Source organism: Equus asinus, chromosome 2, assembly GCF_041296235.1.
Source record: "Equus asinus isolate D_3611 breed Donkey chromosome 2, EquAss-T2T_v2, whole genome shotgun sequence".
In the NCBI taxonomy this organism is placed as follows: Eukaryota; Metazoa; Chordata; class Mammalia; order Perissodactyla; family Equidae; genus Equus; species Equus asinus.
In genome coordinates, this window is record NC_091791.1 from 26,067,877 (window position 1) to 26,093,811 (window position 25,935).

Here is a 25,935-nt window from a genome sequence, read left to right on the forward strand (position 1 = left end):
TCGTGGGCGTTAGGAGGTGTTCCCATGAGGAGAGGGTAGAGTGTTGAGATCTACTGCACAGTTAATACCCGTCTGTTCTTTATTAACGAAACCTCTAGAATCAGGCCTGCAATTTCCTGGATTTCTGATGGTTTAAAATGCCTCAACCCTAACTCTTAATACTGAGATGAAAACAAGGGTGAGGAGAAGGAAGTCAACCAAGACAGTCCCCTTTCGAAAACCATTTGTTTCCAAATACATAACATGAACAAAACGCTCCCTAATCAAAGATCTTGCCCACTAGTAGGCTGTGTATCTCCTTAGGTTGGCTGAAATTACAAGTGGTGAAGGTGCTGACAGTTGAAGGTATAAACTGGTTTTTAACCTCCATCTGCCTGATGGAGCCTACTAGAGCCTATCACTTTTTAAGACCTTCCAAATGCTTGCAGGACTCTCATGCTACAGGAAGTGATTCCTGGCACATTTATAGAGAACTAGTGAGAGGGAATAGGAGAGGGCATGCGATAATTGAGCACATTAAGTATGCCTAGGCAAGTGTGAAGGGACACAGGTTGAGAAACTTATTCACCTTCAATGAAGCTGAACACAATTTTAAGAAAGGCCCAAAACATCTGCAGGTTAAAAACCTGATCCCATAAGGGAGACCAGTGGGTCCCAGACAACCCTGAACACTTGCCCTTTTTCTTAGGGCTGCCAGCAATGGCAGAGACATTTTCAGAGGGCCCAGGAGTCCCCCCAGCCTTTGGTTCCCTCATCTGTTAGATGGGGTTGTTGCGAAGATTAAAGTAGCAATTCCTTGATTCTAGATTTCTTGGACTTGAATGATTCCCCCCAAAATCTTGGCGGCACCAGCATCGTCTTGCTAACTTCTTCTTTTGCTAAGTTTTAACATGAAAAAAAAAGAAAGACTAACAGATAGTATCACTGTAGTGTCTGCTCTGTGCCAGGGACCATTCTAAATGTTTTACATATATTAGTCTAATCTCCCCAACCCTATGAGATAGGTATGATTATCCCCATTTAACAAATGAGGAAACTGAGTCACCACAGACAGGTTAAGTGACCTTCCCAGGGTTTCAGAGCTAGTGGCAGAGCCAAGATTCAAACTCCAGTAATCTAGCTCAGGACCCATGCTCTCAACAACTAGGAAATCATCAGGAGCTCTTACCAATCATTTCATAAAGGAAAGGAACGCACAAAATGTACGAGAATACCCCTCCCTTAGAGGGCTCATACTAAGGCTGTCTTAGACAAACCAAGTGGATAGAGGTACATGGTGCCCCACAGGCAGGCCTCTCGGATGTGTGCACATAGCTGTCCATGGCCAGCATTAGCCTTCTGAACCACCCATCTCCATTGCTCCTCCCATCTTCCCTGACACCCAAAGACTATGTGTAGGACAGCTTCTAGTCAACAGCTCTGGCTTTTAGTCCCTTGGTCTCTGTACTAAGGGAGTATCTTTAACAATTTCAGCTCAGCTTTGGGGAGAATGATCCTTCAGTTATCCGCTAACAGAGTGGGCAAGAATTATATTTAGTGTAGGCTACACTACCAGCAACTGGGACGTGATATTAGAATCTGTCTTCCATATCTCTCTTTCTTTCCTTCTTTTTTTGCTGAGGAAGATTCACCCTGAGCTAACATCTGTGCCAATCTTCCTCTATTTTGTATGTTGGTCCCCACCACAGTATGGCTGCCAACGAGTGGTATAGGTCCATGCCTGGGAACTGAACACAGGCTGCTGAAGCAGAGTGTGCCAAACTTAACCACCAGGCCATGGGGCCAGACCCCTGCCTTCCATGTCTCAAAGCAGATCTTTACAAATTAAACAGTTCCTCTGGAGTTTGAGGTGGGGGAAGTAGTTGTGGAAATGGAATGTTTGGGGGCTTTATTGGGAGGTACCATAGAACAGCAGTGAGTGGCTCTGTTCTGGATTCCAATGACTAAAGTTTATAAGAGGGGCCAGTAAATCTTTTCTATAGAGGGCCAGACAGCAACTACTGTAGACACTGTGGGCTGCATAGTCTCTGTCACAACTACTCGATTCTGCTGTTGTTGCATGAAAGGAGCCACAGATAACACACGAATGGATGAGCGTGGTTGTGTGTCAATAAAACTTGATTTGTGGATGCTGAAATTTGAATTTCATATCATTTTTACATGTCACGAGATATTATTCCTCTTTGATTTTTTTCTAACCACTTAAGTATATAAAGACCATTTTGGTGCGGGCCACATAAAAACAGGTCGCGGGCTAGATATGGCCCACTGCGGGCCATCGTTTACCAAACCCTGGTGTATCACTGCAGCTTGGGTATTTCTTAGCTGTTAACTCTTGGGCAAATTTTGTTTTGAAGCCTCAGGTCCCTCCTCTGTAAAATGGAAACAGTAACAGCATCGACCTCATCTGGTTTTCCTGTGGACACAGTGAAAGCAAAATGCTCTAGCACCGGGCAGCTGTGCATGTTCTCAGCAAGCAATAAATATGAGCTGTTACCACCATTTCCCTCCACTCTTCAAAACTCTCTGCAGTTTCTGCCAAATCCATCCAAGCTACCGTCAAACGGGATCAAGGACTTTCATGTCTCCATCAACAAAAGGACACTCTACACTTTTCATGCTAACATCAGTAGCGTTTGAGAGTTTGTGGGGCCCTAAAACATGCCTGCAACCCTGAATACACTCATTTATCAGTTTCCTCCTAGATCTCGGTCCCCAGAGTTCAGGAGCAGAGGACCAGAGAGTGAGGTTATCATGCTCCAAACAAGAAATGATGATTTTTTTTGAGCACTGGCCAATTCTCATGGCCACTGGCATTCTGCTAAGTGCTTTATGCAATTCTTTCCCTTCATCTTCACGACAACTGAAGGATGCTAATGGGATGATGAGCTCCAGGTCTCAGAGAAGGAAACCGAAGTGTGGGAAAGTTAGGTAACTAGGCAAGGCCACATGCCTAGTGACCAGGAGCCATGGGGTTCCTTCCTGAACCACAGCTCTTGCTTTGGAGTAAAGAAAGGGGTGACCATCTTTTAGGCCCCCAGTGCTTTTCTGACTGAACCAGTGTCCTGAAGCCCTGGGGATCCTGTTAAAATGCAGCTTCTGATTCATTAGGCCTGGGGAGGTCCTGAGATTCGGCAGTTCTAAAAAGCTCTCAGGAGATGCCAACGCCACTGGTCCTGGGACCACACTTCGAGTAATGAGGCTCTGGATGCAGTGAGAAATGAGATTTTCCCCATTAGTGACCAAGGTAGTCAGCACAAGATAAGTCCATCACCACGGTTGTCTGTGGTGAAGAGCCTTTGGAGCCGCTGAACTCATGACTCCCTCAGGTGCCAGACGTGTGGCCATGGGGGCAAGTCTCTCAGCCTTTCTGTGCCTCATATTTCCTGCCTGTAAAGGGGTCAGGTAATAGCTCTCATCTCATAGGGCTGTGATGATGATTAAATGAGATAATACATATAGAAAGCATTTAGAGCAACGTCTAACACATTGTAAACGTTCAACAAATGTAAGATAATCAGAAGATGAAGAAAAAGGAAGATTCTTACCAAAGAATTATTTAAAAATGTGCCATATGAGTTTGTTCCCCCTGCACAGCGAATAACTTGCAGAGATCCCTTCAAACCCTCCAATCACTCAAGCCATTTTACAGTTAAGTAAACCAGACTTGCATCCAGTCAGTCATAAAATTAAATTAGAGAACAAGTTCACCTTGAAAGGGCAGGACTAGATGCCGATAAAGAGGCAGCCATTTCCAGCTCAGTTCATCATTTATTTATCTGAGGGACATGCCCGTTCCCCAGACCTCTAGGCACAAGAAACAACTGAGAATGCACATGACAATATCCTAAAGCTACACAAGTCTGAACTACGCCAAAGCAGTTTTCTCGGTTAGTTCATTTCAGAGTGTCACTCACGCTTCATGACGTAGTGCGCTCCCACGGATCATAAGCCCAAAAAGTAATTAACCCTCCTAAGAATATGTCACTACTCTACATAGTAAGGGAAATGCCTCAGTATTCTCCTCTGTAAAATGAACATTCTGGGCAAGATAATCCACTGCTAACACTCTAGGAGGTCAAGTTTGTTTCCTTTCCCCCAAATTGTACCATCTTCTCAGGTGAATCCCAGGACATTGCACCCCCATCATGTGGGGAGCTTTTTTTGCCGTATGTTCACTCCCCGAGATCCGTGCACACAGTGGGCACTCAGGAAAGGATGGCTGTGATTAGAACAAAATCAGGACGCCATCTTTCAAATGAACCACAGTACTACCTGACCGTCTCATCTGATTACTGAATATCAACTGGAATGGCAGTAGGTGAATGGATTGGGGTAAGGCCAAATGGGAACTTGGTTGGGGAAATGGCCACTGCCTTTTCTAGAGTTGGATTGGCAATTTACCACTCAAGTGAGATGCTAACTGAGTAAGGGGCTAGGAGGGAGGGGCCTACTGGTTGACGGTCTTCAGGATCCGTCAGGAAATCTCATCTCCTGTAGCAGACACTTTTAGTGCCCTGAGCCTCATCTTCTCAGTCTGCCCAGAAATTTCAGCTGCAGCTGAAATGTCTGCTGCACTGAGATGGCCATCATTTCCTGGAACACTCTGGCAGCTTCCACCTCACGGACACGAGGAGTCAATTTTTCTGCATCAGGCCAGGGCTTCCACAGAAGTGAAAGTGGAAACAAGTGAAGTTCCTTCAGTGTGTTTTCAAAAGCAGCCTAACGTCCCGAGGGCAACTTTCAACCACTGGGGAATGGGAATCAATGAACAATGTCCCAGCCTCCCTTCCCCTGATGGGACAATTCTGCAGTGGTTTCACCGTGTTCCTCAGAGGAACTCCAGTGGCATTGGCACTCAAACGTCCACAGTGGTGACCAATCTCTCCCTCCCTTTACTGACTTTTCCCTCTTCCCTGCCTCACACTCTGTCTCCCTCACTCCAGCTTCCTGAGACCACCTCCCAAACTTCCAGAACCCAAGCCTAGTCTCTGATTTGGGGAACCTAAACAGAGACCCTGACCACCCCAAAGTCTTGTTCAGAGTCCCAAAAGCATCCTGTACGGAATCACAGCCCTTGTCACACCGCACTTTGGCTGCGGAACGAGGAGGTCTGTCAAGGCCAGGATCAGGTCTCGTCTACACTGGAACCCCACGTGCCCTGGCACGTAGGCAGCACTCAGTAACTGTTAGGTGAGCAGATGCCAGCAATGTGTGTGCTGCACATGCATCTGAGGGCCAGGAGGCAAGCCTTGGCCTCATCAACAATTCAGGGAAGTCCTTTTCTGTTTTAGAAATCTTGTAAAATGAAACTAAGGCAGAGGTGTCAGCAGCAGGGGAAAAGACATCTTAAGAAAGTGCATCTTTCATTAAGCCCACCCACAGCTGCCCCACAAAACACACCCCAGGTTTCCTCACCTCTTTGCTCGCCTCTGTGGAGGAACCTAGCCTTATTCACCTCTGATACTCCATCATTACATACCACCTGCAGCCTCCTCCCCGCTCCCTCCCCATCTCCTCTTTCCCTTTTGATTCTTGTGCTCTGCACTTCCATCAGGGAATCATAACAAAGGACTAGATCAAAGAAACGGAAACAATCGAAGCTGATTGTGCTGCTGCTGTTCCTTTAAATCTCTTTCTCCCCCAGGCTTTGAAGCTAGAAGTTACAAACTAGCCTCCTCTGGGTCAAGGGTAGTTGGCAGATCTGTTTCTGGGAAGCCTATGCAATGTGTGTGCCAATATTTAAAACTCAGTATAGTGAACACAAAAACCCACATGTCCAACTATTCTTGAAAAATTAAAGATTTGATGACATAAGCATGCAATTAGTTAGGGTAGGGTTAGCTGCTTCCTAAAGATGGAACCCACAGTCCCTCATGTGCTGCAGTCCCCACCACTCCTTTTTGCCTCTGCCTCTGAGGCCCCTATCCGTTGCCATTTATAATTGTGATACACAAAGTTCACTCTGCTCTTTCTTGTTACTTGCCTGAGGGTGAGTGTACTTGAGCTTGCTACCCCATATTCAAACACTTAGAACAAACAAGTCCCAGCTGCTGTGGATGTTCCTTGTGTGTTTAAGTGCCTCTGGCAAAAGGTTAGTGCTTCCTACTCTAATGCTATCATGTCTTACGCCGTTATAGTCATGCACCACATAACAACATTTCAGTCAATCACGGACTGCATACGTGACAGTAGTCCCATAAGATTAGTACCGTACAGCCTAGGTGTGTGGTAGGCTATACCATGGAGGTTTGTGTAAGTACTGTAGGGGAGGAAGACATTTTCCTAGGTTCTTCTGGCTAGTCTAAGAATTAAATTGACATGAGACAGATTAGCAGGAGAAAAACAAACAATAATATGGATACATGGGAAAAACCAAGGAAAACTGAATAACTCACCAAAATGGCCAAAGCCCTCACCTTAAATAACATCCTCAGCTATGTGGGGGCTGGGAAGAGTCCAGGACTTCAAAGAGAAGAAAGGCAACTCACAGATAGGTGAAAAAGAGCAAATTTTCGGAAAACAGGTGTTTGGCCACACAGAAACAGAAGAACACAGAGAGGAACCCAACAAACAGGCTTTTCTAGGTTCCTCCCTGTCTACCACCTAGTTCATGTTATGCTAAGGTGATAGCTCATTTCCTGAGATAGGATTTTTTATCCGAATTCTTTTAGGCAGTTAAGGGGAAGGTAACAAGAAAAACTTCCTGAGTCTTTTGTTTCTTAAAAATAATCAGCCTAAAATAATCCTCATGTTAAACACACATTTGGGGGTGGCAAATTTTGTTCCCCTTCAGTACACTCTGTGATGTTCATAAAATGATGAAATCGCCTAACAACGCATTTCTCAGAATGTATCCCCGTTGTTAAGCAATACATGACTGTATTTGGAATCCCATCTTGATGATGGTAATGATGATGATGAAGATATAATGATACCTGGGTAATGGAGAGCGGTTACTCATGGCACACACGTCTGCCTAGTCCTACAGATGCTTTAAAAAAACAATTCATTAATATTGAGGGATTCAGGAGAGATGAGGAATAAATGGAGCCAAAACAGAAAGGAGAGGCCACCAGGATGTTTCTATTGCCCTTGATTCCTTCAGGGGGAGACTAGCCCGGTGAGCAAAAGAAAAGAAATTCTTCCCACCCATGCCTTAGACTCCAATCCTGGCAAGGATACAGACTTCTTCAGCTTATCACTGAAGCTGTAAAGCCAAGCTCATGAACCATTTTCATGTTAACCCTGAGCAAGGGGAGAACTTGGAGCTCACCACATGAATCAGACTGCCCCGGCTCACAAAAAGGACACTGACAGTTTGCATCAAGTTTATAGATCCATAAACCCACAGTAAATTCCAGATTCCTGCAAAGCTAGAAGTTAATAACCAAATGCAAAGGCAACAAGAAGAATAATTCCCATAACCTCTCAGAGCTCAAAGACAGAACTTAAATGCCTATAAGACATACCACTTACTGAAGAACCACCATTCTTCCAATATTTAATCAGTCACTAAACAAATAGTCACTTGTGGGCAAGAAACTAGGGATGAAGTGATCATTAAGACAGACACAGGAACCGCCTTTGTGAAGCTCATGGCCCAGCAGGAGTCATTAAATACACAATTACAATTATTTCGTTAATTACAAGTGTGACAAGTGGTATGAAAGAGAAGTCAAGTTGTGGGAACGTCGGCCAAGAGACCCAACCTAGGAAGAGGGCCCCGGCCAAGGAAAAAGCATTTAGGCTGAGGCCTAAAGGGTGAGTAGGAGTTGCCCAGGCAGAGGGCCTGTCCATCTTGACCTAGTACTTACTATGTGCCTGGGACTGAATCAGGCAGGGGGGTTCGAGAGATGAATTATGCAGTGCCTTTCCCCAAAGAGCTCACAGTCTAGTGTGGGGGAAATAGGCTTCCCCCATAGGTGCTGCCGGGAAACGATGGGGTCTCTTCATCCCCATGTAACAGATTAGTCATTTAAGAAAACATTCTGATACTCAGGAGAATTCAACCAGAAATCTTCCTAATTGCAAAATGTTTTGTTGTGAGTGCAGAGAATTTCCCAAATAATTTAATAAAACAGATGAAATTGAGGAACTGTCAAATCCTGTGGAGCACCTGGGGCTTCACCAAGATAACAAGGCTTATTGTGGGGGGAGATGCAAGATCCAGGAGGAAAGGCACAGCAGGCACAGGGCAGCCCAGTTATCCAAAAGAAAGGTTAAACGAGGAATCGGATAAAGGGCAGTGAGGCAGGATATTAAACTTTGGAGACCTGTAAAAATCTGCTTGGTGTTAATACTGTCAGTAATAATTATTGTTATTATAATATATATTGTTAATATAATTAAAATATATGAATTAACATAATTAATAATCATCATCAAAATAATGTTCGTGAGAACATTGTTAATGATAACTAAGCACTCTGATAAACCTTTATGTGCACCTAACACTCTCAATTCTTGCGTAGGTTCTATTATTATCCCCATTTTATGGATGATAAAACTACGGATTATAGCAGACAAGAAATTTCTATTTATGGCAATATGGCAGAATAAATAACCTGAAGACTAAAGTTCTCAAAGCATTGAACGTGCTGATTAAAACAACACATCCTTTTAATCACAAAATGGAGTTTGCAAGTAGTTTGATCCTCAGATGTCAAAATCAAAGGGCAAAGTGCATGTGAGAACAATGAATAGATATTGCAGCTATCCCTTGGGGGCTGGCTGGGACAAGCGGCTGGACTCACCGAACAAGGGGCTTGGATGTTAATGGCCACAAAATGACAACAGATGAGGTGCTGGGCCTGTGTAAAGCAGGTAGTTGGCAACTGAGCCTCCTCCACATAACGTTAGGGACTTCAAAGAGTTACACTCTCAGTGAAAGACACACTAGATAGAAATCCACCCACTGGAACAAGAAGACCATGAGAAAATTTAACTCTCTCTCCCAGGCTCTGGGTGAGAAAAAAAATTGGCTAACTGTAGAATTTGTATCCATAGATCTTCCATCACAAAGGTCTGTGGGTCTGATGTACATTAACCAGAGGTGCAGGAAGCCCCAACATGAGAAGTGAACCATAAAAAAGTTATCCTAAGCAAGTGATATCTCCTAGGGCACCTGGCAGAAACAAATGAAGGGATATACCCTTAACCTGGACCATTCCCAAGTCTCATAAATCAATCCTTTCTGAAATTGAGTTCACAATCCAAAATTACAACACAAAAGGAAAAAGATCCACTATGAATGAAGGTCAGCAGTCACAATAAACAACAGGAAACACCTACCTCCAAGACCTTCACATAATGGAACAATCAGATAAAGACTATAAAATAAATATTTAAATTAATTGCAGACATAAAGAAAGGAATAAAAACATAAAAGATCAAGATGCTATCAACAAAGACCAGTCATATGTGAAAAATAATCTCTAGAAAATAAAAATAAAATCATTGAAAATAAAATCTCGGTAGATTGACTATTAGCAGATAAGCAAGCACACCTAAAGAAAAACTTAGAGAACAAGAAGATAAAGCTGAGAAAATGTAACACAAGAGAGAAAGAGAAGAAAAATATCAAAGAGGTCAGGAGATAGGAAGGATGAATGAGAAAATCCAACATAGAGCTAATGAGAGTTCTAGAAGGAGTGAACAGAGAAGAATAAAGGAGAGACTATTCAAAGACACAGGAATCCTCAAATTCAGGAAATACAGTGAGTCCTAAGCATAGTAATTAAAACTAAATTCATACCAAATGCATTGTGCTGAAACTCCAGGACACCAAGGACAGAGAGAAGCTCTAACAATCAAACAGAAGAAAAGGCAGGATACTTAAAAAGGAGTAATAACAATTAGACTGACAGCAGACTTCTCAATAGCATCAGTAGAAGCTATCACAAAGGACTAACATCTTCAAAGTACAAATAGAAAATAGGATTTGAACTTAATCATTTCTAAGTAAGGCCAAAATAAAAACATTTTTAGACAAGTAAAGGAGATTGTTGGCCATTGAAAAATTTACCACTGAAAGAACTATGAAAGGATGCACTTCAAAAAGAAGGAGATGGAACCTAGAGGTAAGGAATTGGAGACACGAAGAAATAGAAAACGAGAACTGGTAAATATTTTGGTAAATCTGAATAAATAATTCATTGACTCTATAGAATGATGATGATGATGATGATGATTAAGACTGGGAGGACTGCAGGGGTAATTGGAGTTACAGCATTCCACGTCCCTGTGTTGTTTGTAAGAAGGATAAGGATATTGATCAATTTTAGATTTGTTTAGACTTGAGGTCAACTATTCATGTTAAACTTTTAAGGAAATCCATGAGAGAGAGAGGATTACATTGAGTCATTGAGTAGTGGTAACCATTCAGAAAAAATAAACCAGGAAAAAGGGAATAGGGAGTAATGAGAGAAAAGCGACTGACGGGAGGAAATAAAGAAAACTTCACCCAGTAGAAAGCAGAGGCAGACATTGTTTGAGCATTAAAAAAATTAGGGTAAATAATAGTAAATAAGAAGGTAGAAATAAACCTGAAATTATCAGTAAATATAAATAAATACACCAGTCAAAAGACAAAGATATCAGATTGGACTTTTTTTAATTACAAGAGACTCATCTGAAATATGAGGACATCAAAAGTTTAAAAGTATAGAAAAATTATGCAAAAAAACCACGCTGTACAGCTATATTAATATCAGACAATTTGTAAGTAAAAGCATTAAGGATTAAGGAGGGTTCTTGCCTAATATTAAAGGAACAATTCACCAGGAAGGAATAAAAATCATAACCTTTTACTCACCTTATGAACATAATCTAAAATGTACTTAAAGCAGAAAATGACAGAATTACAAGGAGAGAAACACAAATCTCCAAACTTTTTTTCAGTGATTAGGCAGACAAAAAATTAGGAAAGATATAGATTTGGACAATACAATTAGCAAGGTTGATCTGATGAAACATCATATAGACTCCTGAATCTCGAACATTTAGAGTTCATATTCTTTTCAAGCACACAGGCATCAGTTATAAAAAGTGACCATTTAGTTATTCACAAAGCAAGTCTCAACAAATTCCAAAGAATCGGTATGATACAGACGACAATGCAAAAAAACGAGAAATCAATAACTAAAAAATAACTTAAATATATATATACTTGGAAATTTAGAGTTGTATTTTTAATTACCATAGGAGAAATACTGGATATATTTTAAGACTTACTCTCAAAGGAGAAATAATTCCAAAAATAGAAAATATTTAGAACTAAATGAAAATGGAAATACTACATTTCCAAACCTGTGGGAAGGAACTAAAGAAATTATTTAAAGGACATTTTATAACCGTAAATGCTTATATTAGAAAAGTAAACTCAACATTAATGAGCTGAGCGCCAATATTATGCTAGAAAAGAACAGAATAAACTCAAAGTACGCAGAAGGAAGGAAATCTTAAAGTTAGAGCAGTCAATGAAATATGAAACAAAATAGAGAGGCTTGGCAAAACACAAAATTTGATTCTTTTTAAAGCTAACAAAGTGATAATGACAGGAGAGGCAGGTAGAAGTGGCAGAAAGTGTGGGCTCTGGAGCCAACAGCCTAGACTGAGTCCTTACTCCGCTACTTACCAGCTGCATGGCCTTGGGCAAGTCACTTGCTGGTGGCATTGATGGAGCCACAGCTCAAAGCCTGGACTGCCGGATCCCAGTGCCCACGCACTAACTGGGCATCCTTACAACAGGACGTCCACATCATCCACTCTGACAAGAGTATCTTCCACCCGTGATGAAACTAGATATTGCCCTCCCCACTTAACAGATGGAGAAGCTGAGGTCTGGAGAATTTACGTAATTCACCCCAAGTCATGAAACTATATGGCATTGGAGTTGATTCAAAACCAGATCTTTCTGACTCCAAAGTCTGCCCTCTCAACCACCATGCTCACCTCTAAGAGAAGAGGAAAGTCCCTACTGGCCACTCAGTATAGGGATGCTCTCATAAGCTTGGTATACAGTAAGTCCTGTATACCCAACTTCAGGGAAAATGTCTTTTTTAAGGTAGAACGTAAAAAAGAGGGGGCAAATGCCCCTTGCTCATATATGGCAGTTTCTTCTCTTACTAATGGTAACCTAGTGGTTAAGATTATGGGCTTCAGACTTAGAAATAACAAGAATAATTGTTAAGATGTGTTAGACACTTACTATGTGCCAAGCATAATGCTAAGCTCTTTCAATCCTCACAACATCCCTTTGCACAGTTTCTATTATTGTCCATAATACAGATTAAGAATCTCAGGTGCAGAGAAGTTAACCTCACACAGCTGCAAATTGGCAGAGGCAGATTCCAACCCAGGCCATCTAACACCAGACTTCCATTCTTATCCACACTAAACTCCTTGAGCCCAACTTCCTCATCCATTGATTAGGGGTGACAATCCCATCCCTCTGAACTATGTAGAGGGATTGAGACAAGGTAGGGAAAGCCACCAGCACAGCTGGCATGATGATGATGCTGCTGATGATGGAGCTGACAAGTGGTCCTTGCAAAGACATAGGCCTAAAAGGAAGTTACCATTCCTACTCGCTCCAGAATAACTCGCTGCTTAAAATCCTCAAAAAGAAATCTTTCCTTCCATTTCACTCTCACAAATCTTCAAGGGGACAGATCATTTGTGCTCTATGTAAAAGCTTATTTTCAAAATCAAAGCCATAGCATTTCGCATTATATGAAGACATGAAGAAAAGTACTTAAAAGAATCTGACAAATAAAATTGTAGAGCAGTGAGAGAAAAAAGCTCATATTACCCAATTCAGTAGGTCTAGCCTTGAACTTAATTTTCCAGAATTCTTGAAATATGGGTGAGGGCAGCATAAAAGACCAGTTAATCAGGTTGTTTGTTCTCTGTGTGTGAGTCACTGTTGCCACCTACAGTTAAAGAAGGGACATGCAATGCTGCCAAATAAGTAATTCTACACAGCAGCCCTGGAGAGGGTGCTGCTAAGAAAAGATGCTTGTTCACTGAGTACAGAAAATGAAAATGCTACCTGAAGGAGCAGCTCTTTTTCAACCACCTCTTCCGTCTTGCTGATGAGATGCTTCTGCAGGGTGTGAATTTTCTGTATCAGCTCAAAGGTACTGGGGTCACTGGCCTGTTCAAGGGGAACAAAATAAAGCAGCTGAGATATCATCAGTTTCAAAGCACTGGAGTCCCTATGCAAAATAATTATCATTTCATGAAAATCTATCACAAACCTGCAGACCCAATGCAGAGAGAATGAGAACAAAAAAAAAAGTGTAACAGATGGGATGGTCATCAAAACAGGTTGACGTTTGGCTAATGTTTTATCTATCGGCCCTAGTTAGCAAATATATTGAAAGTGAATACGTTTATCCCACTAGAGGAAATAATAACAACAACAATAATGATAGCTACTGAGCATAATACCTGATTCTCTGCCACCATCCAGACACTATGCTAAGTGCTTTTCATACGTTATCAAATTTTAGCCACACCACAGCCCCATGAGACTGTGTGTCTTATCTGCTCTTTGACAGATAAGACAACTGAGGCTCAGAGGATTAAGTGATTTACCCACACTGGTAAGGGTCAGAGCTGGATTTAAGCCCAGATTCATACCTGGTTCTAAAGCCTGTGGGTCTTAATTACTATTCTCTGAGGCTTTCCCTACATCATCTCTGTCTCCGTAGGAGTGAGACGGATTCCCTAATTCATTCAGTCTCAGGATTCTCCTTTGCTAACTGTCAACAAGACGACGCATTACAGCGATGATGGGGACCGTCTCTAGCACGTGGATGCCCGCTAAGAACTGGCAACAGAATACAACCCCGGCATTTCCCTCTCAAATGGCGTTATCAATCTATAAAGTTTTGATGCGCCTTCAACAGCTAGCTGTGTGCAGTTCAAACAAGATGTACAGTTAGAAATTGATAATTCATCCTGTAGACTTTGAGCCAAAGCTTCACTTTCAACTGTACTGACATTTTGAATTAATCCAGCAGCGAAATATTTTCTACTGCCTCCCAGAGTCTCTATTTTCTAATTTTTAATGGAAATTGACATGGAATTGGAAACTTTAAAGATCTGCTTGAAAACCCATGGAATAAACTAATGTGACAGTAAACGAATTTAAAATCTTCGGCTCCACTTCCCCAGACACATCCACATTATTATAAGTTTAGTAAACGACACCACTCTTGGCATTTGAAGGGTCCAAAATGAGGGTCCAAAAGATGGGGGCAAAAGACATTCCATCGACTCTGACTTTGCCTAGGAAATACTAAGCACAGCCAACTGATATCCATACATCGGGACCAAATGTGGCACACATTCATTTGGCAAGAACGGATGTTAAAATTCAGGCCTCATGTTTACATAACAGTTTATCATGCATTATTCTTAGTGTTTTCTTCATTAAAAGGAAAAAATAAAAATGAAAAACAACAACCTACTTGGCTGATGTTGTCCCTTGCCCTGCTCTTTCTTAAATCACATACTTATTTTCTCTCAATGCCCTAACTGTTCATGTAGTCAAAGCCCCTTCTGGCACCCACATTGCCGGGTACAAGTATAGAAGGTGCCATCTTTTTCTTGAATAAGCAGAACTCGTCTTTAATTATTTTCTGCAGTCCTGGTAGTAATGTCTATTAGGAAGTCATAAAATAAAATAGGAAGTTTATTATCTATCACCTATCAATGGGACTTTAGCTGTGTCCCCAGATCCTAAGAGAAAGGGTTTCACTAACACAGTGCTTGTCCTTCAAAAGGAGGGCTAGTTGACAAACGCCCTATTTCCTGCGGGAAACAAAAGGATGCAAATACCAGTTGAAAGATGGTGAAGATGCTGACAGCCAATGTAGCTAAAGGTAATTAACAGTCCAAGACTAACAGGCAGTCGCAGGATAACAGGTTGACCAAAAGCTACCCAAACAAGAAAAATAAATGTCTATTGGTGAGGCCAGTTCACAGCTTTCACTGGGTCTTCTTTAGACAAACGAGATTGTGTCTAAGACTTTAAGCAAAACCCACATAAACTGTCTAGTTCTGGAACAACCCAATTTCCATCTGACCCCGCCTTCCATTTGAGGTGACAGTTTGCGTAGCACTAAATAAAATCACACTTCCTATTGTGCTTTACGTAGGAAGCCTTGGGGGTAGAAGAGATGTGAGCTGGGAGGAAGGCTCTGCCGATGTTACCTCGAGCTTCCTCCACCTGTGCACGTTCATGGGGTTCTCCAGTTCCTCCTCCAGGGCCCGGCATCGCGTCCTCTCCTTCAAGAAGTCTCTCTGCATGTGGAAAAGCTCCTGTCTGAACAAGACAAACTTTCTTTTGCACAGGAATTCCCCACCCATCTGAACACCATATCTTCACGTGGTTGCATACACACCACACTTTATACGAAAGTTAGAATTAGGGAGACTTTTGTGAACACTGACCCAGCCTGCTAATCTGGGCAAGACACAGACGGTATCAATTCTTTCAGGGCTCCAACTTCAGCTGTAGCTTAAAAAAATCGCCAGAGCTTCAGAATCATGACTCTGGATCCCCAAGGAATTTAGAAGTATATGGAAAGAACAGGGAGGAGGTGAATTATGAGAATTTCAATATACTTTTTAATGTTTCTAAATGTCTCTATAGTAACAGCAGGAGAACAATCTGCATTCTGCCATCAGGCATGGCACCTGACTGCAAGATATTATGGCTCAGGTGATCCTGACTGCACTTGGGAACCATCTGGAGAGCTTTGCCAACACACGTTTGCCTGCACCCAATCCCCACGGGGATTCTGCTCTAATTGGTCTAGCACACGGCTTGGGTTTCACAGGTTTTAAAGTCTTCTGGTAATTCCAACGTGCAGCCAGGATTGAGAAACACTGAGTTAGAAGTGATATTTTATCTCATGCTCCACAACTCCACAGATGGCTGAAAAAGTCCTGAAGAGCTAGCACTGGTTCAAACATACTTCTAAAATCTGTGGGAGTCCCTAGTTAATAGGTGACGTGCCACAGCCATCCAGAGCACCCGGTGGGCTGGCTGCCACCCTGTTCAACGAGACGCCCTGTTGGGAGGTGGAGAAGGGGCAAGCACTCACAGTGACACCAGCCTAAGGATGTTGTTATCTATCCTCGTCTGCTGTGGGTGTGCAGATTACTAATACTAAGCCATCTCTTTTACTTAATTGCTTCATTTAAACCAATAATACAACTTCCCCTCATTAGCAAGACAAACCATTAGAATTAACTGCATGATGTTCACTCAGCGGAGCTCAGAACAAGCTGCTTAGAATTAAAAGTCTATTTTTAACACTTTGATTTTCTAGAGTGTCCTTAGAAGAGGAGGGCAAGAGTTTTAGTGACCATCCTTGATGGCTTATTTTGTACTAGACTCTGCTAGGCACATTATGTTTGTTTTTGTGTTTAATTTTAACTATACGTCTAAAGTTCAGAGAAGTTAAGTGATTTGCCAAAGGTCACACAGCTTGTAGTTGGCAACGCTGTGACTGATATTCATGCTTGCTTGCCTCCAATATCTTTATTAAGTTGTCTTCCCATTGAAAAGAAAAAATAAAATCTATTTGTTGATAATAGATCAATAGATAATAGCTCAAACCAGCCATGTTGACTAAGAATGGGTAGAATTTGGTCCTTTGTGGATGTAATAAAAATAACTCATGGCTGGCAAGTTTAGTGATGGTCTTTGAGAACATTCAATAGCTACTTAGAATGAATCCATTTGTCTCCAAAATGTCAATGGTGGTGTCTCTGGGTAGTAAACTTATGAGTGATTTTCTAATCTCTTCTTTATATTTTTTCTGCATTTCCCACATTTTCTACAATGAATTTGTATTACTTTCATCATCTCAGATACGAGCAACTCTAAAAAAAAAATATTGATCCATCCTTGATAGTGGCAACTTCCCTTGCTATTCCTGAATACATTCACTGCATCTAAGTATCCAAACTATCTTCTAATTCAATTAATTTAAGAAGCAGATCTAAATGGTGTCCTTGTCCCAAGGTGGTCAAGGACACTCTTCATCTACAAGTCTGTGGGGAATAAGGATAGCTACTGAGAAAACACCAGACCTCTCATTAGGTTTCCCGCAATTGCCTATATAAAACACGGTGATGTTTTCCCAAAGGGAAAATAGATCTTGTATAACATAAGATTTAAAGCAAGAAGAAGGCACACTAAGCGAAAGGGAAAGCTGCAGAAGATAAATCAGGAGTGAGATGTAAAATTTGGCTGCCTTCTAAGGAAACAGAGTTTTCAAATAGTGATAAAATTAAATTTTTCCTCTCTTTTCATTCTGTGTATAATTCCAAGAAAAAGATGTGCAAATGTTACCAGGATTAAATTTAAATATTGATGCTCCATCTCTTGCCTACTGCCTTATTAAAGACATTCCAAAGAGCTCATTGGGGGAAATTTTTTTCTGAATTGTAACTAGTTTGTGTTTGTGATTTGACTTGAAATTTCTTTTTTAAAATCCAGAATAAAGTTTTCAGATCTTTTTGCACTCTCGTATATTCCCCTGAAAGGAAACCAGTTCATTTTTTGTAACAGAGAATGGACACCATGCAGATTGCGAATTATGGAAAAGTTCTCATTATTTGCTAATAATTTCAACATAGAAAAAATTATTTAATACAACTTGTGAAGACTTTCAATGACCAACAAGAGGAACACAAAGTCATTCCGAGAGCTCCTCACCCACTCCTATTACCTGAGTTCGTCAACATTAGCCACACTCCTGGCAAGAATCCCCTTTTCCCGGCGAAGCTTCTTGATCTCAAGTTTAAGGATTCTCATGTCCTCCAACCTCTGGTTGTACTGGCTCTCGCCTTTATTCAGCACAGATTGTTGGATCTTGATCTTCTCATAGAGCAAAGCCAACTCATCATTGCGCCGAACAAGCTGTGACCCCAAGATATCTCTCTCGCTGATGACCTAGAAAGGTAAGGAAGGGCATAGCCACCAGGGGACTAACGGTCTCACTTTACATCATGGCAACAGCATTCATTCAGTCAAGGAATATCTATCCAATGCCCCCATGTGCTAGGCACCCAGAGGGCGGGGCACTGGAAATGGCCTGCTAGACAATCAACACTGGACTCCTCTCGTGAGAGTTTGCAGTCTCTTTGGAAAAAGAAAGAGTTCAACAAATAATCCATAATAATAATAATCTAACAATCCTTGACCCATAAGTGTTTGCTGATTTGGTTTTTTCCAATTCAGTATTTTATAAATGATTACATTTGAATGACTTTATGATGGGCTAGCTTCCACCACTCCTTGCTGTCTTACACTAGCCAAATTCTCTCTTTTTTTAACCTGCCAGATCTCTCAAAGCATTTAAGTTTCTAACCACAAATTATGTAATTATTATTTGCAACTATATATGAGCAATTATATCATACTAGAATGTAAGCTCCCTGAGGACAGGGACCTTATTTTCTTGTCAGTCAGTGTATCCTCAGTGCCTAGAGGAGTGACTGACACATAATAAGTGCTTGTAAATGACGTGAATAAATGAATGAATATTCATAACTAATCAACAGAGATAGACCTCTGCTGCTGTTCTTCCAGTAGACTGAATGGAAGAGCTTGGAGAAGACTGAGGCTTCGTGAAGAGTTGTGTCTGCTGATGGGGTCTGTAGGCCTGGTGAGGAGACATTCCCACCTGGTCTAACTCCTTCTTCTGTCTCACCCTCTCCCCATCAGCCTCAGCAATGATTCGCAGGAGTTTTCTCTCTTCAGCTTCCTGCTTTTCAATGAAGTGTTTGGTCTCCAGGGCTTGTTGTCTCAGCTTCTGCAGCTCGGCCTAATGAACAGTGAAAGATGCAGACAAATTTCACTCTGTAACAGCACAAACTAGGACTGCAGGGTCTGGATTTGGATGTACAGCCCTGCTTCTGACACGTTCCTCTGCAGTTTTGTTTAACACGGTTTGATCACTCTCACAAGCAAAACAAGATTAACACACAAACGCACACACAAGTCCCTAAAGAGACAGCAAGGCACATTAACAAGATCATGTTTAGTCTATGAGTTGTGCCCTTGAGGGATTTCCATCGGTTTTCTATAGATGGGTAGCAGGGGCCGCATTGATATTCAGCAGCACTTCTCTTACCAGCTAAACATGGGGAAAATTCACAAAGAATAGTGCAGAGGAGGATGTGGGGTGAGGAAGGGAGGAGCCTCCGTATGTGCCAACTGCTATAATGGTCCTAACAGCACATCAACTGCAGAGATAAAGCCCGTTGTAAGCAAAAATTAAATTAATAAAGATAACAACCAAGTGTCTATCTTAGAAAACATCTGGATGAGATCGAAGAGATGTCATGGTATAAAAAGATATACAGATCCTATTCCTAAGATGCTTCCAATCTAGATGAGAAGATAAGAAATACATATTATGCAAATATAAACAAGTCCAGGCAATAATGTTTCAGTATCTTTACTATCACACAACAGTGAATTGATGTGATAGGAGGTCAGAGGACTGGAGTTGTCAGGCAGGCTTCCTGGGAGAGCTCAGATCTTGAGGCTCATGAGGTTACACGGAAATCATAAGTGTGATGGGGAAAGGGTGCTATGTACTGGCAAGTTTCAGAAGGAAAATTCCTCTCATCAAAGGATACATTTCTTCAATTCCACAAGTATGTTTGTGACCTACAATAACCCAGGCATTGATACTGGGCATTTTGCATAACTACTCTTATCTCCATTTTACAAATGCAATTACAGAGACAGAGTAAAGCAAATTACCTCACCCAAGTTTACACGGGTAGTAAGTAGCAGAGTTGAGATTCCAACCCAGATCTTTTGATTCTGAAGCTTGTGCCCCCTCTGCTGTCATCACTTAATAGTTCCAAGTCAAATACAGAAGAAGAGTAAGACTTGAGGGACTCAGCATCCATTGGAAATGACACATACAGCCAACTGCACTAGCGTGGAAATGCTATCTACTCTGTGAAAAAGGACATGGGAAGACACAGGAATGAGTTTTTATTTCTGCCTGGCGTTTAGAGGGAAGAACCAGCCATGGCCATGGCAGCTGACAGCTATTTCCAAAGAGAAGGGGTATGTCTTGGAGGGGAGGGTATTCGATCGTAAGGCTTGCAAGAAGGAAGGCATGATAACTATAAAGCACCTGATGTGTTCACCAGACAGCAAAGCATCTAGCATGGCTGGATTAGAGTGTTAGGTAGGGAAGAGCAGGATGCAGGGCTGGTGAAATAGCTGAGCCAGCCTGGGAAGAGCCACGTATGCCATGCACTGTAGAGAGGATGCAATGGGGAGCCACAGAGCTAATCACATTCAGGGAAGAATCTGTCTTTGAGGGGTCCCATGCCCAGATAGGAGGGACAAGTGGTATTATAGACCAGGTTGGCACAAAAAGAAAAAACAGGAGGAGGAGCTCTGCTTTCACCCAGGCTGGGAATCGCAAGGGAGATGCCGAGACGATACTTAGGCTCCAACTTTTCAGTGGCTTCTAGGTGGGAAAGGACAGTGAAAAAGTACTAATTTTTTCCTTCAAGGAATTATTGGAACTGCCACCTTCACCCACCCAGAAATGTCACTGGAATGATAGAAAACCCCGTATTCACAAGTGCCTATGAAATAACCCAACTCAGGGTCAGAGTGTGCCTCTGTTCCATGAGGAGCACGAGTCATTAATTCTATACCTCCAACTTACCCAAACAGTAGAAGACACTATACACCTAGTAACAGACATGTAATGTCACACACTAAATGCAGCCAGCTACCAAAAACCAAGGGTTTCTTTTATGGCATTTTGTTTGTTCATTCGTAAAATATATTTTTGTCCAGGAAAAAGCAAAAGGAAATAGTTAATGAGGAAAGATCTAGTCTCATATTTACTACTTTGGGGGATTGCCTGTTAGGAAAGAGAGCAAAGAACCAGCCTTTCTAATTCTATAATCATTTAAGGTGACAGTGAAGACAGCAATAAAATATCTGTTTAGCTCATGCTTTCTTTAATAAAACTTTTATTTTCCCAGATGTGCAACATTCACGTCCCTGTTCCTAAGTGCCAAGAGCTGATCAGAATCCAGCAGCAGAACAAAATGAAACCCCTGTTATATTAAAATGCAACCAACGGTGTGTAAAAGCATCTGTCGGAAATGTAAAACCATTCGTGCGTTTGGCATTGCTGGGTGTTTTTTCCATAATATATCAAAATTCTGAGTGGTCTCCTTATGTCATAAATTTATGGGCTGTAAACAAGATGTGGCATTAGACATTGGCAGCAAATGTTAATATCAACAAAATACCTTGGGTCTAATGCATTTAGCAGCTATAAACCTGAGCTGTCTCACCCAGGATAGATGGTAACAACTGCTGTGCACCCAAAAGCCCATCAAGCAGTGTTCTAGGTGGGGCCTGAGGGATGGGCATCTCTCGAAGTGTTCCTGGCGGTATGAAGTTGTAATACGATGGCAGGACGCATTCTTTAGTCACTGCCTCCACAATTATACAGTTTTGTCGTAGATGTTTATGGTTATCATCTAATTTGGCTGCAAGCATAAATCATATCTCAATAGCCACACTTCTGGAAGTTTCACCTGTTCACACATGATCCTGACATTCATGGGGTTTCACCAAAGCCATCTGTTTACATCTAGCAAAACCAACAGGACTACCTGAAGCCTTCCAGCCACAAGAATAACTAGGTTCTCTCTCTCTCTCCCTCTCTATCTCATCTCTCTCTCTATCTCTCCCTGACAGTTCCCATCCATGTCATTCTAGAAAGCCAACTAAGTAAAAGGATATAGAGCTCTGAAGCCAGTCACTAATGTGACGCTGAGCTCTGGATACAGAGAATTGGCTACTGAATTATTCACCTAAAATCAAAGTGCTGTCAGACTCATGTGGGATGATTGGGAGGTGATGAGACAGAACTGTTAGGACTGGAAGGCAGACGCTCCAAATGAGATGGCTCCTTCAGCGCTAATGAAACAAGACTTGGACAGGACGGGCAGATGAACGCAGATGCAGCAACATCTACAGAGAACTATTGACATTCTGTCATAACCGCAACGTGCTGACAATGTTTAGAATCCTGAGGAGTCAGCAGAGCATGGTAGCAACCGGAAAAGAAAAGAAACATGGAGGGAGCAAGATTTTTCTTTTGAGGGGGATGAATGAGGATGGGGATGATCCATTATGAACAACTGTTTGTCTGCTGGCTTGGAGAAGTAGCAAATTGAGTTGTCCTTTCAAAAGACATCTCGCCGTCTCCCAAACAGGCTAGGGAATCCCTCTTCCAGGAGGGATGACGTACCCACAAATCTTTGTAGAACTCATAATAATAATCTAAATGTCTCTTGGAGCAAAGATACTAGGATCTGCACTTTCCTCCAGAGTTTTGGTTTGCAAACTTCAGATGCATGAAATACACAGACCTCCATGGAATGTGATTCAAATTTGAGGCTAAAAAAGTCAAGAGGCTGAAACTCAACATTTGAGCTGCCATATTTTTCTAAAGAATGTCAATGGGCATAATGATAGGCCAAAATTATCCAGTCGAAGCACCAGTGCAAGTTACCCTTGGATAACCTCAAATAAGAAATCAAGCTGGCATCCTTTCTCTGTTCCTCATTCTTGCCTTAATACGAAATGCTGGGGGAAAAGGCATCCTAGTTTCACAGCAAGTCCAAAGCAATCATCTTCCTATAATTGATGACCCAAAGCTATCCAGACCTAGGATTCCCCATTTGGGGCAGACTGTCCAGAGCAGAAGCCCTTTAATCATCTTTTATGTCCACCAGCTGCCAACTCTGCTGGCCCAGGACCAAAAAACAGGGCCCCATTGCCCTTTATTTTACTTTACTATGATGACTCTTTGGAGCTTATATAGAGAGATAGCTGATGATGGAGGGCATAAGTGAAACAAAAATGAGCCACAGTGAACTCTAAAGAATTAGGAATAATTGCTCTTTTGCATAGGACATTGCTTATTCTAAAGCAAGGTTTTGTAGAAGGCAGTTACTTCCATCTTGGACCCCATTATGGGGTAATAATTAATTTTTTGACTAGAGCATTACCTGAGAAAGTAAGAGATGAGGATCAATGTCATCCTCTAAAAGGAGAGATGATGTACCATATCGAATTACACTGAAGCCTTGCTAACATGGGTCCTCGAGGCTCATGCGTGAAGCAATGTTTATAGTAAGATTCTTCTAATTCACTCAGTGATAAATAAACCCCATCCCACTTCACGTTGCAGGGTGGAACAAGCTAGTTCTACAAAACTATGCTACAAACAATGAGAATAAGGACAAAGATGTAGCATATTTTCAAATTTTAGAAAATATAATTATGTTTCTTTATAGGTACATAAATTTTAATGCAGAATTTTCTGTCATAAGCTGGAGTGGGAAGATGAAATTCTCAGACAGGTAAATACATTAATTGCCATATCTTTTTTGTAAAGGAAGCTTTGTTACGTTTTAATCTTTCTCAAACTCAATGTGCTGTAAGTTAATTTAATACAGTAGTTCTATTTCCATGAAGACCTATCATTAAGTTGATAACACCCAGTACTGAGAGTGCACATTTCAACCTAGGGCATCTTGGAATCAAGGAAATATGGCATTAACTCTGTTCAACACTAGATACACATTTTCAAGATAGGAACTATCTTTGAAAGCTAAAATGTGCAGAAACCAAGGTCCCCAGGCTCTCATTTGTTGTGGTTAGCCCCTGCAAGTGGCTCATAAACAACCATGTCTATTCTGTATATATATTTTCAAAATAAAAGTGGCATCATTCTCTTAGAAGTTCCTTTTTTAATTCTTTGGTCAAATGGATTAGAAGGGAAATCTATTCAATTGGACGGGAAGAAGAAAATACATTTGGTTTAGTGAATGTGTACAGTAAGACATATCTGGTTTGACGATTTGAAATGATATAATTATTTGGTATGTACTATTGGACAGAGTCTTTATATCAGTAGACACAGAATGTTCTAAATTAGTAAATTTAAAAGGCTATGTCATACTAATATAGGTGAAGACAGAGGGGGTTCCCCGGAGGAGTGGCTGCAAATTTCTCAGACCCACAGAGATAAGGTGAACTAGGAACCCCGTTGAGGGCAAATCAAGTGAGGACAAGGCTTGACACATAGTGGTTAATGATACTGTAGGCAGAAAAGACATGTGCATGTGACATAAACAATGATTAGGACAGAGAGACAAAGAGTCTTGCCAGCATTCCCTTATGGAAGGCCCCGGGAGGAGTCTGGGAAGGTTGGGTGTGGGCACAGGGGCTGGACGTGGGTTGTGAATTAAAAGAGACTGTAGTGAGCCTGCAAGCTCCAGGACTTGTGGGGCACTGCCGACCTGCCAGCTCCTCTTCCGCTGATGTGATGTTAGCCGACACAGGAGAACTCAGTGCTTGTGCATCTCCAGGCCTCCTCTCCGTTCCACCTGGGAGCATTCCTCATAAGGAAGTGACCCAGAGGGGCCAGAGCTCATTGTCCCCGTGTCTTGTGTTCTCCCTGCCCCTTGCTGCCTTCAGTGAGGGTGGAGCCTGCCTCAAGTGGGTGGAATAGATAGACTGCTGGTCCCTCGCTTTTCTCGTAAGATCTGTACCTTCAAGGTTTCCTTCTCCTTTTCTATGCGCTGCTGTTCCAGATGTAGCTTCACAAGTGCCGACTCTTTGGCAGAGATTTCTTCTTTCAGCTGATCTACCTGATGGGTCATAATCTTTAATTTTCTCTTCATTTCTGTCACTTCATCCTAACAAAATGAAAGGAGAAATGTTTGAAAGTGAATTCAATAGAAATCACCATACCTATGGAAGTTCGATACACAGTCAAGAACTTTTGAGAGACTCTCTCAAAACGGTGGTCTCCAGACCAATTACAACTGGGCTATTCCTTTGTATCTTGTGCCCATCAACCTCAAAGTACCTTAGAGCATTAACTCTCAAAATATTCTCAGGAGAGACACACAAAGTACGCATAATGAATATGCCGTGTACATGCACAAGCACACACACACACACGTTATCCCTCATTTCACAAGGGAGGAATTTGTTGTGACAAATATTCCAACTAAAAGGTTACAAAGCAAAGCTCTGCAATTAAATGACAAGAGTATGCTGCTCCCCTCTGAGTCATGGTAACTATTAGCAGTTTTAAAAATCAGAAACAGGAGAATGGCAATTCTACATAATAATCAAAAGCAGCACCACGATCTTCACATCCTATCAAGTTGTGCCATTTCCATTTCAAACACTCTGATAGTTCCGTATAAATTGATCTTCTCTTTCAGGTGAAGTCCATGTGATTTCTTTCTTGATCTATTCTAAATTCTGCCATTAGGATAACAGAAGCTGCTTTTAACCCAGGATGGGGAGGAATCACAATGGAAAGACGTAAATATATTCTTTACCTGAGCCTCAACCAGATTTTTGCTGTACAGATTCCTGTCTGACCTGACAGCTTCATACAGGTTCTGTTGCTGTTTTAATTTAGTCTCCGATTCGGCGATTTTTTTCCTGTAGTCAAAAATCTGCATTTCACGGACTTTTATGTCTTCCATGTTCAGGAGGACCTGGAGGAGAAAGAAGGATACGAAGGTGGTTAAATAGCCCACCTGTGGTTTTCAGTTCAGGACAGACAGAGATTCTTATCTAAGGGTAGCTAGTAGAAATGCTAGCAATCAGGAAATCTGACTGTGACTATAATCACTGTGCAACAGCACAGGAATTCAGCCTCGCTGATTAGGGGCCAACGTACAATTCTATCTGTACCTGAGTTCTGTTCAAGCACAAAGGCTTAGCACAGTTATTTTGTGATCACAAGAAAGAAAAAAAAGAAAGAAATTCTTTCAATTCTAAAAACCTCTCCTGACCACCCCACTCACCAAAAA

The 25,935-nt window shown here is 41.7% G+C and overlaps 1 protein-coding gene across 1 annotated transcript in view; it reads right to left on the reverse strand.

Moving 5' to 3' along the window:
* Positions 1-25,935, reverse strand: part of CFAP58 (cilia and flagella associated protein 58) — a 101,149-nt gene that overhangs the window by 40,826 nt on the left and 34,388 nt on the right. Inside the window, exons 10-15 of the mRNA XM_014844757.3 lie at positions 25,456-25,617; positions 24,652-24,798; positions 18,714-18,854; positions 17,757-17,980; positions 15,226-15,337; positions 13,055-13,159 (exon numbers count right to left, since the gene is read on the reverse strand). Coding sequence (XP_014700243.1) covers positions 13,055-13,159; positions 15,226-15,337; positions 17,757-17,980; positions 18,714-18,854; positions 24,652-24,798; positions 25,456-25,617 — 891 coding nt within the window. The remainder of the gene's footprint in view (positions 1-13,054; positions 13,160-15,225; positions 15,338-17,756; positions 17,981-18,713; positions 18,855-24,651; positions 24,799-25,455; positions 25,618-25,935) is intronic.